The sequence below is a fragment of the Anomaloglossus baeobatrachus genome, chromosome 4 (assembly GCF_048569485.1).
Source record: "Anomaloglossus baeobatrachus isolate aAnoBae1 chromosome 4, aAnoBae1.hap1, whole genome shotgun sequence".
Classification (NCBI taxonomy): Eukaryota; Metazoa; Chordata; class Amphibia; order Anura; family Aromobatidae; genus Anomaloglossus; species Anomaloglossus baeobatrachus.
The window spans coordinates 664292870-664310183 of record NC_134356.1 but is presented as its reverse complement, the minus strand read 5'-3'; the positions used below and the strand labels follow the sequence as shown (position 1 = coordinate 664310183).

Here is a 17314-nt window from a genome sequence, read left to right as displayed (position 1 = left end):
ATTATGTTATATTATATACTCACCTTACCTTCCGTTCCATCGCATGCCTCCTGGGTCTTGTAGTTCGCCGCGAGGACGTCGCGAGGTACCCGGGAACTACAAGAACCATGAGACCGGCGGTGGAACGGAAGGTAAGGTGAGCATAATACTGTATGTGCGTGTGTGCGTGCTTGTGTGTTTGTGCGTATATGTGTGTGTTTGTGTGGACTGCAAGTGCGGGTCAGAGTGTGGTGGATGGACGAAACCGGAAGTGTGTGCGGTGAGGATTTCACTCGTACAGCAAAGCTTTCTCGTAAAGCGGGTTACAAATTTACAGAAAGCTTTGCTTGTTAAGCGAAATTCTCGTTAAGAGGGTTACTTGTTATGCAAGGTACCACTGTAATATTATATAAATATTTATATATATATTTATATATATAATATTACAGTGGTACCTCGCATAACAAGTAACCCTCTTAACGAGAATTTCGTTTCATTGTATCATTTAGCTTTGATTGTGTGCGCGTGTAAAATATATATATATATATATATATATATATATATATATATATATATATATATATATATATGCGCACACAATCAAAGCCAAACGATACAATGCACAGACAAGTAGTGCCAAGGGTCCTAAATATCACTAGAGAAAAGCAAGGACTAAAATATAACTTTTACTATGTACCTATAAAATCATTCAAAGACAAAACATAGAGTGCAGTGCAATAACACAAACAGCAAGTAGAATAATTATAGATCTCACCCGATCCTTCTCCAAAGTGGACCATGCACCACCAGATGAGGGTAAGTATACAAAACTAGCCCCTGTCCTGCCCCATGTAAATGCTTCCGCCGTGACAAGGGCCACACCAAAGAGTAGTTACTGTCCCCAATATCAATCAGAACCTACACTTGGGGGCTGCCCTTGTCACGGCGGAAGCATTTACATGGGGCAGGACAAGGGCTAGTTTGGTATACTTACCCTCATATCTGCCAGCAACTCTTCCGACCTGTGTGAGTCCATCTATCTGGTGGTGCATGGTCCACTTTTGGAGAAGGATCGGGTGAGATCTATAATTATTCTACTTGCTGTAAATGCACTGCACTCTATGTATTGTTTTTGGATGATTTTATAGGTACATATTAAAAGATAAAAAGAATGTGTGTGTGTGTGTGTGTGTGTGTATATGTGTGTATATATATATATTTCTCTCTCTAGTGATATTTAGGACCCTTGGCACTACTTGTCTGTGCATTGTATCGTTTGGCTTTGATTGTGTGCGCGTATATATAATATATATATATATATATATATATATATTAGTAGGTGGACAAGGTGGACAGTATATGTACTAGGGTTATCAAACATGGTGTAAAGTGGAACAGACTCAGTGTCCCTTAGCAACCAATCAGATTCCACTTTTCATTCTTCACAGACTCTTTGGAAAATGAAAAGTGGAATCTGATTGGTTGCTAAGGGCAAGTGAGGCAGTTTCACTTTACACCATGTTTGATAACCCTATTACACATACTGTGCACATACTTTTGGACCACCGTGTATGTGTATATATATATATATATATATATATATACATACACACACACACACACACACACATATATATATAGACACGCATATATATATATATATATATATATATATATATATATATATATATATATATATATATATATATATATATACATATACATACCCTCGCTGACTGCAATTTTTTATTCCTCCAATGTCCCCCATGTGCTGTAAGGCAAACCCTGCACACATACAAAGCTGGTCTATTGCACGGCAGATCAACACCAGTTACAATTCCCAAAGCAGAGACTTAAAGGGGAACTTCTGCCCTGAATTTGGCCTTTCTGCACCCCTGACTCACTTATCGGCCCCTCCATGAGGGTTCAGCGGCAGCCTCCCAGGGGAGCAGGTCCTATACCCCGATAACCAGGCACATAATGGGGCCACAGCAGTACAGCGTGCCTAAGGATAACCTGATTTGTGCTGCATAAACCACAGGAAGCAGATACTTTCTTTTCCTGAAATGCTCTGGTGTTTCTGAAACACTACAGTTAGAAGATCTGGCCGGGGACCGTAGGGCGAGACGACACCAGTCCTAGCCGTCTTCTCCCACTCTGCTAAAGGTGCGAGACCTGTGAATCCCCCGGAGCAGTGAGCGCGCGGGGGACGGTGCCGGGGTGTTTTCAAGAACGATTCCCCTAGCTGCAGTCGTACAGCCGGGCTTGGATTGAGTGGCCGGGTGACCGGCTCCCCACGTCCCCCTGGGTCAGTACCTGTCACCAGTTCTATCTTCTCTGCCGGGTCTCCTTCCTCGTACAGTTTTGGATGGCAGCGGTTGCCGATCTGACTGATGAGCTCCGCTGGAAGGGTGGCCAGGTCCTGCTTGACACGGACGCGGTTCCTGGAGTCTGAGAAGACGGGGTCCGGCAGAGCCTCCACCTTCTCAGCTGAAGAATTCAAAGAATATTCTACTGACAAGAGGATAGGTACACGTTATATCATACAGCAGGGGGGATATATATATACAGACACCGCCACACATACCCCCTAAACCCAGAGAACATCCGCCGGGTGTACATGGCACCAATAGAGATTAAAACTATCAGTATAGACTATAATGTATAAAAAGGCTGAATTATACTTCAGAGCTGACATCATTACTAACCACCAAAACTAAATGTCTTTGTGTAACCCCCTCTACAAATCCGTCCATCTTGTTTGGTAAGTTTAGTAAATGAGTGGGGTCTGACACCCGTTACCCCCATCTATCAGGATGTCTGCAGGTCCGGTGCGGCCTGATGTACACAGAGCCGAAGCAGCACAGCGCCGCATACCATATAGTGGCCGCTCTCAGGTACTGCAGCTCAATGAATAGTAGCTGAGCTGTAATACCCAAGAACGGCCACTATATAGTGTGCGGTGCTATAACCATCCAATGCTGCACACAGGGGTGACGTGGCTGACCCCACCGATCTGATATCAATGATCTATTACCCTCATGATAAGTTAGCAATGTCTAAGTAATGGTCACTTCTATTCCCAGAATGCATTGCTGAGCAGAATTATGATTGCAGCTCTGGGTGGGCGTGAGGAAGAGGATATATAATGCACACACAGGCTCTTACCAGTTTGGTTTACGTTCATCATGCTGTACATTGTATACATATTGCATATCTGCCTGTATTGCTCCTCGGTGCCGTCCTCTCCGACCTCTTCCTCCTCATCCTCCTCGTTGTGGTAAGACCCCGGGCTGTCACTTGTGTATGCGCTGGACGTTCCTGGGCTCGTCCTCTCTGACCCTAGTGGGGCCACGGCTCCGGATGGCCCTCCGACCGCTCCTTGAGAAAAGCGTGGCACTTTTCTACTCGCCCCTCCGGCCTCTTTCTGCCCCCCGTCCCAGAGTCTCTTGGCCACTGGTGTGCACTGCACCGAATCGGACTCTTGGGTCTCTGTTTTCACCCGGGGTGGCCGGGACATATTGTAAGAGGATGACGATGACAGCGAGGCCACCGCTGTGGCTGCTGCCGCCACTGCTGCCGCCGCCGCTGGGCTGGGGGGTTCGGAGTTGGGAGCTTCTTCGGGGTGCAGACCTTGGGAGTCACAGCTGGGAGAGCTCACCTTTAGGAAGAACTCTGTCCCCTTCTCCATGATCTCCTGGATCTGCAGGAAGCCGGCCGTGTACATGAGGAGGAACTGATCTCCTACGTTCATGCTGAGCCGCCCGGTGTAACAGAAGCTGAGGATCTGCTGGAAGGACTGCGGCTGGACCGACCCGGGAAGCTCCACCACCGGGTTCTTGCTGCTGTGGAAGAGGTCCCTGAAGTAGGAGCTGCTCGCTGCCAGGACGGCCCGGTGGGCTTTGAACTGGTGTCCGCGGACCACGACGGCGACATCACAGTACAGGCCCTGCAGCCGCTGCTCGTTCAGACACTCCAGGATACTATTCCCAAAGTTTGGGATCTCCATTTGCAGAGTCTGAGACATGACAATAGATCAGGGGGAGAAAGTGAGAGACGGAGGATATAGAGGCTGCGGGGGGAAGGGAATAAGAAAACAAAAGTTGAATAAAAAAAAAATTAAATTAAAATATTTAAGATAAAATATAAATGATGACTGTGACGAGAAAGACATCTTTCTAATAGGCTTGTAGCTTTAGCTTGTTCCCATTTTCACAATCAGTAGTTGCTGTCACCCGGGCCGGTACTGGATCCAGATAACAAGCCTCGGCACAGGCACCCGGCCCGGTACTGGATCCAGATAACAAGCCTCGGCACAGGCACCCGGCCCGGTACTGGATCCAGATAACAAGCCTCGGCACAGGCACCCGGCCCGGTACTGGATCCAGATAACAAGCCTCGGCACAGGCACCTGGCCCGGTACTGGATCCAGATAACAAGCCTCGGCACAGGCACCCGGCCCGGTACTGGATCCAGATAACAAGCCTCGGCACAGGCACCCGGCCCGGTACTGGATCCAGATAACAAGCCTCGGCACAGGCACCCGGCCCGATACTGGAGCCGGATAACGACCCTTGGTACAGGCAACGCACCCGGGTCATCACTGGAGCCAGATAACGAGCCTCGGCACAGGCAACGCACCCGGGTCATGACTGGAGCCAGATAACGAGCTTCGGCACAGGCAGCACCCGCGGGTCATTACCGGAGCCCCGTTAACAAGCCTCGGCACAAGCAGCGGTGGCAGCTCCCCCCTCATGTTGTCTACATTATTAAAACAGTTATGGGGGCACGGGGCATCTCCCTAGCTCCAGGACTGGCGCTTGGCTAGTCTGGGGCCCCCACAACTCAGACTGACCACCACTTCCCTATTCAGCTACACCAGTAGGAAGTTCACAAAGCTGATCCCTTCCCCGAAGATGGACACGACCACACATCTGACCTGTGGGTGCACCACTTTAATGTGGTGTTCAAGGTAAATGATATAATTTAACCCCACAGAAAAAATGGGCTCGGTCCTGAAGGCGTATCCCAGTCTCCAATTATCAGCTATCCACTATATAGGTCAACACTGTGACATAAGTGGGGGCCTCACTAGTCACCAGAACAGGGCTTCTTAGGCTGCTTTCACACATCCGGCTTTTGCAATGCGGCACAATCCGGCACTTTGCAGGAAAACCGCAACCGGTTTTTTTTGCTGCCGGTTGCGTTTTTCCTGCATAGACTTTAATTAGTGCCGCATTTTGCCGCATGGGCTTGCGTTCGGTCCGGTTTTTGCCGCATGCGGCAGATTTAGCCGATGCGGCGGCCGGATGGAACGTTCCCTGGCACGTTTTTTGCTCCGGAAAAAAAAAACGCATCGCGCCGCATCTGGCCGATGTGGCGCTTTTCCCAATGCATCCCTATGGATGCCGGATGCGGCGTGATGCGGCAAAAGCCGCATCCGGCCGCCTCATGCGGTTTTTGCCACTGCGCATGCTCAGTAGCATGCCGCAAGCGGCAAAAACCGGACCGGCCGCATGTAAAAAACTTATGCAAAGGATGCGGTGTTTTCACCGCATCCGTTGCATAGGCTTCACAGCCGGATTGAGCCGCAGTGCTCAAACCGGATGTGTGAAAGTAGCCTTACTCCTGTTTTCCCTGGGCCGCATGACCACCAACCTAAGGATGTGAATGGTGCAGCTGGTCCTACACGCTCCTAGTCGCCCTACTCACTGAAGAGGCAGCCAAGAATGGAGCTGCAAGGAGTGCGTGCGACCGGCCGCTCTATTCACTTCCCCCTGGATTCGGTAGTATGGCCGGGGCAGAACAGGACACTCGAGCACTCCATTGTAACGATCAGTGGGGGTCTCACTCGAGCTGATCGACCCCACCCTGCATTTCGATTTCAACAGTACACAGATACAGTTGAAAACAATGGTAGAATGGGACGTCACCTGCTCTCAGCGCCATCAGTCAGCCCGAGTCTCTGCACAGCAGGCGCAATGTCATCACTGCATCGCTCCTGATGTGTGGAGCCTCAGGCCATAGTTCCGGGCACCAAATCGGTAAATATAGGCAACTAGGCGAGGGACAGGCGTCCTATTGTGTGAGCAGGAGCGTCATACTATGGAGAATGGGAGGGTTGGGGGGGGTGGATGAGAGTGGAGGTATGTCATTACACATGGCGCCCCATAATTTCTATGTACACCCCAGGGTAACAAGAGGGTACATTTCAATGAAGATCTCTGCTGGTATCCTGTGAATGAAAAGCTTCTTTATTTCGAGAGCTCGCACTCATCCAGTGATGACCTCGCAGGAAGAAAGGAAGGTTCCCATTCACCACCAGCAAGCAGAGATCTCGAAAATGACGATAAATTTACACAGAATATATTAGGAAGTTGCAGAACATTTCTTGGGTTTGTGGATGATCTTGGCATAGTTTCTTTTGAGATTGGTGACCTAATCTACTACTAAGGGCAACACCCCATTAATTAGGGGCCTTCACACAGAGAATCACAAAGGTAGGTCTCATACAGTCATATGAAAAAGTTTGGGCACCCCTATTAATGTTAACCTTTTTTCTTTATAACAATTTGGGTTTTTGCAGCAGCTATTTCATATATCTAATATCTGATGGACTGAGTAATATTTCTGGATTGAAATGAGGTTTATAGTATGAACAGAAAATGTGCAATCCGTATTTAAACAAAATTTGACCGGTGCAAAAGTATGGGCACCTCAACATAAAAGTGACATTAATATTTTGTAGATCCTCCTTTTGCAGAAATCACAGCCTCTAGTCGCCTCCTGTAGCTGTTAATGAGTTCCTGGATCCTGGATGAAGGTAGATTTGACCATTCCTGTTTACAAAACAATTCCAGTTCAGGTAAGTTTGATGGTCGCCGAGCATGGACAGCCACTTCACATCATCCCACAGATGTTCAATGATATTCAGGTCTGGGGACTGGGATGGCCATTCCAGAACATTGTAATTGTTCCTCTGCATGAATGCCTGAGTAGATTTGGAGCGGTGTTTTGGATCATTGTCTTGCTGAAATATCCATCCCCTGCGTAACTTCAACTTCGTCACTGATTCTTGCACATTATTGTCAAGAATCTGCTGATACTGAGTTGAATCCATGCGACCCTCAACTTTAACAAGATTCCCGGTGCCGGCATTGGCCACACAGCCCCAAAGCATGATGGAACCTCCACCAAATTTTACTGTGGGTAGCAAGTGCTTTTCTTGGAATGCCGTGTTTTTTTGCCTCCATGCAAAACGCCTTTTTGTATTACAAAACAACTCAATCTTTGTTTCATCAGTCCACAGGACCTTCTTCCAAAATGTAACTGGCTTGTCCAAATGTGCTTTTGCATACCTCAGGCGACTCTGTTTGTGGCGTGCTTGCAGAAACGGCTTCTTTCGCATCACTCTCCCATACAGCTTCTCCTTGTGCAACGTGTGCTGTATTGTTGACCGATGCACATTGACACCATCTGCAGCAAGATGATGCTGCAGGTCTTTGGAGGTGGTCTGTGGATTGTCCTTGACTGTTCTCACCATTCTTCTTCTCTGCCTTTCTGATATTTTTCTTGGCCTGCCACTTCTGGGCTTAACAAGAACTGTACCTGTGTTCTTCCATTTCCTTACTATGTTCCTCACAGTGGAAACTGACAGTTTAAATCTCTGAGACAACTTTTTGTACCTTCCCCTGAACAACTATGCTGAATAATCTTTGTTTTCAGATCATTTGAGAGTTGTTTTGAGGAGCCCATGATGCCACTCTTCATAGGAGATTCAAATAGGAGAACAACTGGCAAGTGGCCACCTTAAATACCTTGTCTCATGATTGGATACACCTGCCTATGAAGATCAAAGCTCAATGAGGTTACAAAACCAATTTAGTGCTTCAGTAAGTCAGTAAAAAGTAGTTAGGAGTGTTCAAACCAAGAAATTTATAAAGGTGCACATACTTTTGCAGCGGTCAAATTTTGTTTAAATGCGGATTGCACATTTTTTGTTAGTACAATAAACCTCATTTCAATCCAGAAATACAGTCAGGGCCAGAAATATTACTCAGTCCATCAGTTATTAGATATATGAAACTGAAATAGCAAAAACCCAAATTGTTATAAAGAAAAAAGGTTAACATTAATAGGGGTGCCCAAACTTTTTCATATGACTGTAAGTGATGAATTAGGACTAGGATATGTCGTTTATGATCGGTTGGGGTCCGACTTCTGGGAGCTCCAACAATAGAGAATAAAGGGGTGGCAGCTCTGCAACCTCAGACCCCCGCCATGCAGGTAAAGTTAGGAAAGGGACGCCGCTCTAACATCAATCAGTGTTAGGACAAGTGGTGGTTCCAGAGCTCAGACCTCCCCCGATCTTAAAAAGACGACTAGAGATGAGTGAAAAGTGTGGGGTAATACACACACAATGTGGCAAAAGCGGAGCTGCGGATGCCGGCTCCCATCCATAGGCCACAAACTACTGCTGCAGCCACTGGACCTGGGCCTGCACATGCATCCGCTCATCTCTAGTTCTGGCATATTCCATCCTCCTATGGCACTTCAGCTGCTGGGAAACTACAACTCCCAGCATGCAGTAGACTGCTGACCCCTGTGAGATCAGGGTCTTGGTAACAGTATGGCAATCCCCTTCAATCCTGTCTCAGAGACCTTGTTGCCAATATAGGCTTGTGCAAGGGCGCAGATCCAAACCAAAGAGGAACTCTATGTTCCACAGGCTCCGGCATAAACTATAGGGACTGCTCCCTGTTATAGGGTAATGTGGGGAGATATTACACATTACAGGGACTTCATATATTGCAGCAAAGATCCCATAAAACAGGTACAGACAGGAGCCCGCCGGCAGCTGCCACATTATAAGTTATTACACAGCGGCCTCTTTATATGGGGATCCTATAGGTAGTCTAGGGAGGGGTGCCCTATAAAAGATGAGGTCTGGGCTGGCCTTTTACGTGTATCACACGCCCTGAACGATATAAGCCCAGATATTAACCCCCTGTATGATATAACCCTGTAAAATAATCCTGCTGTATATTTCCCTGGTTATTACATTCCTGTAAGATATAAAACTGATTACTACTCCCTCTTTATGATACAACCCTGGTTATTACATCCCCTATGATAGAACCCCACAAATTATACCCCCTGTATCACAGAATCCTGCACATTACACCCCCAGTGGGATATAGCCCCGGTTATTACACCCCCAGTGGGATATAGCCCCGGTTATTACACCCCCAGTGGGATATAGCCCCGGTTATTACACCCCCAGTGGGATATAGCCCCGGTTATTACACCCCCAGTGGGATATAGCCCAGGTTATTACACCCCCAGTGGGATATAACCCCGGTTATTACACCCCCAGTGGGATATAACCCCGGTTATTACACCCCCAGTGGGATATAACCCCGGTTATTACACCCCCAGTGGGATATAACCCCAGTTATTACACCCCCAGTGGGATATAACCCCGGTTATTACACCCCCAGTGGGATATAACCCCGGTTATTACACCCCCTGTGATATATAACCCCGGTTATTACACCCCCTGTGATATATAACTCCGGTTATTACACCCTCTGTGATATATAACTCCGGTTATTACACCCTCTGTGATATATAACTCCGGTTATTACACCCTCTGTGATATATAACTCCGGTTATTACACCCCCTGTGATATTTATTACACCCCCTGTGATATATAACTCCGGTTATTACACCCCCTGTGATATATAACTCTGGTTATTACACCCCCTGTGATATATAACTCCGGTTATTACACCCCCTGTGATATATAACTCCGGTTATTACACCCCCTGTGATAAATAACTCCGGTTATTACACCCCCTGTGATATATAACTCCGGTTATTACACCCTCTGTGATATATAACCCCGGTTATTACACCCCCTGTGATATATAACCCCGATTATTACACCCCCTGTGATATATAACTCCGGTTATTACACCCTCTGTGATATATAACTCCGGTTATTACACCCTCTGTGATATATAACTCCGGTTATTACACCCTCTGTGATATATAACTCCGGTTATTACACCCCCTGTGATATTTATTACACCCCCTGTGATATATAACTCCGGTTATTACACCCCCTGTGATATATAACTCTGGTTATTACACCCCCTGTGATATTTATTACACCCCCTGTGATATATAACTCCGGTTATTACACCCCCTGTGATATATAACTCTGGTTATTACACCCCCTGTGATATATAACCCCGGTTATTACACCCCCTGTGATATATAACTCCGGTTATTACACCCTCTGTGATATATAACTCCGGTTATTACACCCTCTGTGATATATAACTCCGGTTATTACACCCTCTGTGATATATAACTCCGGTTATTACACCCCCTGTGATATTTATTACACCCCCTGTGATATATAACTCCGGTTATTACACCCCCTGTGATATATAACTCTGGTTATTACACCCCCTGTGATATATAACTCTGGTTATTACACCCCCTGTGATATATAACTCCGGTTATTACACCCCCTGTGATATATAACTCCGGTTATTACACCCCCTGTGATAAATAACTCCGGTTATTACACCCCCTGTGATATATAACTCCGGTTATTACACCCTCTGTGATATATAACCCCGGTTATTACACCCCCTGTGATATATAACCCCGATTATTACACCCTCTGTGATATATAACTCCGGTTATTACACCCCCTGTGATATATAACTCCGGTTATTACACCCTCTGTGATATATAACTCCGGTTATTACACCCCCCGAGATATTTATTACACCTCCTGTGATATATAACTCCGGTTATTACACCCCCTGTGATATATAACCCCGGTTATTACACCCCCTGTGATATATAACTCCGGTTATTACACCCTCTGTGATATATAACTCCGGTTATTACACCCTCTGTGATATATAACTCCGGTTATTACACCCTCTGTGATATATAACTCCGGTTATTACACCCCCTGTGATATTTATTACACCCCCTGTGATATATAACTCCGGTTATTACACCCCCTGTGATATATAACTCCGGTTATTACACCCCCTGTGATATTTATTACACCCCCTGTGATATATAACTCCGGTTATTACACCCCCTGTGATATATAACTCCAATTATTACACCCCCTGTGATATATAACTCCGGTTATTACACCCCCTGTGATATATAACTCCGGTTATTACACCCCCTGTGATATATAACTCCGGTTATTACACCCCCTGTGATATATAACTCCGGTTATTACACCCCCTGTGATATATAACTCCGGTTATTACACCCCCTGTGATATATAACTCCGGTTATTACACCCCCTGTGATATATAACTCCGGTTATTACACCCCCTGTGATATATAACTCCGGTTATTACACCCCCTGTGATATATAACTCCGGTTATTACACCCCCTGTGATATATAACTCCGGTTATTACACCCCCTGTGATATATAACTCCGGTTATTACACCCCCTGTGATATATAACTCCGGTTATTACACCCCCTGTGATATATAACTCCGGTTATTACACCCCCTGTGATATATAACTCCGGTTATTACACCCCCTGTGATATATAACTCCGGTTATTACACCCCCTGTGATATATAACTCCGGTTATTACACCCCCTGTGATATATAACTCCGGTTATTACACCCCCTGTGATATATAACTCCGGTTATTACACCCCCTGTGATATATAACTCCGGTTATTACACCCCCTGTGATATATAACTCCGGTTATTACACCCCCTGTGATATATAACTCCGGTTATTACACCCCCTGTGATATATAACTCCGGTTATTACACCCCCTGTGATATATAACTCCGGTTATTACACCCCCTGTGATATATAACTCCGGTTATTACACCCCCTGTGATATATAACTCCGGTTATTACACCCCCTGTGATATATAACTCCGGTTATTACACCCCCTGTGATATATAACTCCGGTTATTACACCCCCTGTGATATATAACTCCGGTTATTACACCCCCTGTGATATATAACTCCGGTTATTACACCCCCTGTGATATATAACTCCGGTTATTACACCCCCTGTGATATATAACTCCGGTTATTACACCCCCTGTGATATATAACTCCGGTTATTACACCCCCTGTGATATATAACTCCGGTTATTACACCCCCTGTGATATATAACTCCGGTTATTACACCCCCTGTGATATATAACTCCGGTTATTACACCCCCTGTGATATATAACTCCGGTTATTACACCCCCTGTGATATATAACTCCGGTTATTACACCCCCTGTGATATATAACTCCGGTTATTACACCCCCTGTGATATATAACTCCGGTTATTACACCCCCTGTGATATATAACTCCGGTTATTACACCCCCTGTGATATATAACTCCGGTTATTACACCCCCTGTGATATATAACTCCGGTTATTACACCCCCTGTGATATATAACTCCGGTTATTACACCCCCTGTGATATATAACTCCGGTTATTACACCCCCTGTGATATATAACTCCGGTTATTACACCCCCTGTGATATATAACTCCGGTTATTACACCCCCTGTGATATATAACTCCGGTTATTACACCCCCTGTGATATATAACTCCGGTTATTACACCCCCTGTGATATATAACTCCGGTTATTACACCCCCTGTGATATATAACTCCGGTTATTACACCCCCTGTGATATATAACTCCGGTTATTACACCCCCTGTGATATATAACTCCGGTTATTACACCCCCTGTGATATATAACTCCGGTTATTACACCCCCTGTGATATATAACTCCGGTTATTACACCCCCTGTGATATATAACTCCGGTTATTACACCCCCTGTGATATATAACTCCGGTTATTACACCCCCTGTGATATATAACTCCGGTTATTACACCCCCTGTGATATATAACTCCGGTTATTACACCCCCTGTGATATATAACTCCGGTTATTACACCCCCTGTGATATATAACTCCGGTTATTACACCCCCTGTGATATATAACTCCGGTTATTACACCCCCTGTGATATATAACTCCGGTTATTACACCCCCTGTGATATATAACTCCGGTTATTACACCCCCTGTGATATATAACTCCGGTTATTACACCCCCTGTGATATATAACTCCGGTTATTACACCCCCTGTGATATATAACTCCGGTTATTACACCCCCTGTGATATATAACTCCGGTTATTACACCCCCTGTGATATATAACTCCGGTTATTACACCCCCTGTGATATATAACTCCGGTTATTACACCCCCTGTGATATATAACTCCGGTTATTACACCCCCTGTGATATATAACTCCGGTTATTACACCCCCTGTGATATATAACTCCGGTTATTACACCCCCTGTGATATATAACTCCGGTTATTACACCCCCTGTGATATATAACTCCGGTTATTACACCCCCTGTGATATATAACTCCGGTTATTACACCCCCTGTGATATATAACTCCGGTTATTACACCCCCTGTGATATATAACTCCGGTTATTACACCCCCTGTGATATATAACTCCGGTTATTACACCCCCTGTGATATATAACTCCGGTTATTACACCCCCTGTGATATATAACTCCGGTTATTACACCCCCTGTGATATATAACTCCGGTTATTACACCCCCTGTGATATATAACTCCGGTTATTACACCCCCTGTGATATATAACTCCGGTTATTACACCCCCTGTGATATATAACTCCGGTTATTACACCCCCTGTGATATATAACTCCGGTTATTACACCCCCTGTGATATATAACTCCGGTTATTACACCCCCTGTGATATATAACTCCGGTTATTACACCCCCTGTGATATATAACTCCGGTTATTACACCCCCTGTGATATATAACTCCGGTTATTACACCCCCTGTGATATATAACTCCGGTTATTACACCCCCTGTGATATATAACTCCGGTTATTACACCCCCTGTGATATATAACTCCGGTTATTACACCCCCTGTGATATATAACTCCGGTTATTACACCCCCTGTGATATATAACTCCGGTTATTACACCCCCTGTGATATATAACTCCGGTTATTACACCCCCTGTGATATATAACTCCGGTTATTACACCCCCTGTGATATATAACTCCGGTTATTACACCCCCTGTGATATATAACTCCGGTTATTACACCCCCTGTGATATATAACTCCGGTTATTACACCCCCTGTGATATATAACTCCGGTTATTACACCCCCTGTGATATATAACTCCGGTTATTACACCCCCTGTGATATATAACTCCGGTTATTACACCCCCTGTGATATATAACTCCGGTTATTACACCCCCTGTGATATATAACTCCGGTTATTACACCCCCTGTGATATATAACTCCGGTTATTACACCCCCTGTGATATATAACTCCGGTTATTACACCCCCTGTGATATATAACTCCGGTTATTACACCCCCTGTGATAAATAACTCCGGTTATTACACCCCCTGTGATATATAACTCCGGTTATTACACCCCCTGTGATATATAACTCCGGTTATTACACCCCCTGTGATATATAACTCCGGTTATTACACCCCCTGTGATAAATAACTCCGGTTATTACACCCCCTGTGATAAATAACTCCGGTTATTACACCCCCTGTGATAAATAACTCCGGTTATTACACCCCCTGTGATATATAACTCCGGTTATTACACCCCCTGTGATATATAACTCCGGTTATTACACTCCCAGAATCCTCTACTTTGGACTTGTCTCCAGTTTATAGACGAGGACTCCTCTGAGAATGGGATAAATAAAGATGGCGGCGCCGGATCATCCCTGAGAACACACAACATAACAGGACACTCACGTACCCGGGTGATGGGTCGGTCCTCCTGCTCTCACCGCGGTCCGCTCCCCCCGGTTCCCGCTTGCGGTGCTCGGGTCTTAGCGGCTCCGGGAGCAGCAGCGGCGGCCATTCATCGCCAGCAAGGGGAGAGCGAGCGAGCGCCGATCACAGCACAGCCACAGGGGAGACACAACGAGCGCCGACCACAGCGAGCCAGACTATGGGAAGAGATAGGAAGGCATCATTAGCCAAGCGCCGAGAGAAGCGAGCCAGACAGAGGGAGGTGGAGGGGGAACAGACGGCGAGCAGGGGAGAGCAATCGAGCGACTATATGAATGAGGCGAACTGTAGACACGATCGATGAATAAAAATATATACCGGGGGGTAAAAAGAAGCATGAATGACGGGTAAAGACGGATCGTGAGCGCGGGCGGGAGGGGCGGAGCGATGAACGCGGGATGGCTTAATAAGCGGGCGGCTACGGACAGGACGGGCACGTCCGGCGGCCACCGCCGCTCAGGAAGAGGCGAGAAAGGGGCACGCACGAGACGTACCACGGAACCGATCCCGGGATCACGACGGAAGGATGATCCGGTGCTCAGACGGCGGCTCGGAGCCCCAGACTGCGGGTCACATAGGCAGGGGAGAGAGAACGAGCGCAGATACAATCGACCAGACAGACTTCCCAGGAGGCAGAATGGATTACCGAGCCGAGGCCAGCTCAGGACCCGCACCGCAGGCGGAACGAGAAGATGACCGAGACATCGAGCAGACTGCATTCCCGAGAGGCGGAGGGAACAGAACGCCGAGCGATCGAGCAGACGACGAGGCAAATGGGCAAGGGCGAGCTAAAGGAGCGCCGATCTACAGAGCAGACACCCAGGGGAAACAAATAGAGCATCGAGCATCCGAGAATAGACAGAAAGGAAAATATGCAAACAAAGGCGTGAGAAGTGGATGGCCGAGCGATGAATCCAGGCAGCGAGGACTGCAGGCACAGGAGAGGAGCAGCGGCTCCTATGGCTGCTCGGCAGGGCATGATAGGCTCACTACAGAGATGGGGACAATAACCCTTTCATTGAGGGATTTATTACTTTTCTTTTTTTTACTTTTGCAACTCCATATTTTAATCTTAATAATAATTTAACATTTATATGGTATCAATATATTTAATATATATCTATAACGTATATGGCGTCACTTTATGTGCAGCCGTTCCACCTTTTTGGGCCACATATAAGTGAGTGTTATTGAGTTGCGCAAAAAGATTTTCCGTCCGTTAGCCCAATGGCCACATTGCTGCTCTGTAGGGTCCTCCGAGCCTCCTCCTACCTCATTGCTGCTCTGTAGGGTCCTCTGAGCCTCCTCCTACCTCATTGCTGCTCTGTAGGGTCCTCTGAGCCTCCTCCTACCTCATTGCTGCTCTGTAGGGTCCTCTGAGCCTCCTCCTACCTCATTGCTGCTCTGTAGGGTCCTCTGAGCCTCCTCCTACCTCATTGCTGCTCTGTAGGGTCCTCTGAGCCTCCTCCTACCTCATTGCTTCTCTGTAGGGTCCTCCAAGCCTCTGCTACCTCATCGCTGCTCTGTAGGGTCCTCTGAGCCTCCTCCTAACTCATTGCTGCTCTGTAGGGTCCTCTGAGCCTCCTCCTACCTCATTGCTGCTCTGTAGGGTCCTCTGAGCCTCCTCCTACCTCATTGCTGCTCTGTAGGGTCCTCCAAGCCTCTGCTACCTCATCGCTGCTCTGTAGGGTCCTCTGAGCCTCCTCCTAACTCATCGCTGCTCTGTAGGGTCCTCCGAGCCTCCTCCTACCTCAACGCTGCTCTGTCGGGTCCATGAGCCTCCTCCTACCTTGTCTGATTAGTAGCATCAATGGCACTGGACCTGGCCGACAGATCAGAAGTGGCGCCCTCGAGAGGCCAGCAGTGAGGACTGCTACTGACTACTGATGTGTTGTCCATTAGAATGGAGTCCTGCAAATGGTTTTATGCAACTCTACTTTGTAATTTTCTTTTGCAGCATGAATAAAAAACAATGTGTAGTTTTTTATTTATTGTTTTATTATTGTAATGCTCCTTTTCACACTAAATAACCTGGCACATTAATTGTTTGGATCGTTACAATCATCAAATACCTGATACAGCTGCTCTTAGACTCAGTTCACATGTTGCACATTTTTTTGTGTTGATTGTCCATACATAACATCCTCAGCGTTTTACAGCAGCAGCAAAGTGGACGAGCTTTAACTTAATCTTATCCGCATGCAGCACATTCTCTTTTTTTTTTCTTTTGTCTCCTAAAATATGTATCAAGCACAATTTCTCTTTCAGAAACGCAACTTTTTTTTTGCAGATTTCCTTTATGCCCTTAAATGTGGACCCTAAATCTGAAGGGTAAACTGCAAGCCTGACATTGTTGTGTTACTAAATATAAGAGTTTAATGTGCTCACCGTGGATTAGCAGCAGCCTCGTATATTG

The 17314-nt window shown here is 46.3% G+C and overlaps 1 protein-coding gene across 5 annotated transcripts in view; it reads right to left on the bottom strand.

The window, feature by feature from the left end:
* NACC1 (nucleus accumbens associated 1) overlaps positions 1-15499 on the bottom strand; it is a 28240-nt gene extending 12741 nt beyond the window's left edge. The window contains exons 1-4 of one of the 5 annotated variants that reach the window (XM_075346622.1): positions 15393-15499; positions 14864-15056; positions 3148-3997; positions 2296-2493 (exon numbers count right to left, since the gene is read on the bottom strand). In XM_075346622.1, coding sequence (XP_075202737.1) covers positions 2296-2493; positions 3148-3988 — 1039 coding nt within the window. In that variant the 5' untranslated portion in view covers positions 3989-3997; positions 14864-15056; positions 15393-15499. Of the gene's footprint in view, positions 1-2295; positions 2494-3147; positions 4052-14863; positions 15057-15216; positions 15309-15392 lie in introns of those variants that run through there. The other 4 variants (XM_075346619.1, XM_075346621.1, XM_075346623.1 and 1 more) reach the window with 4 other exon arrangements.
* Between the last annotated feature and the right edge of the window lie 1815 nt (positions 15500-17314).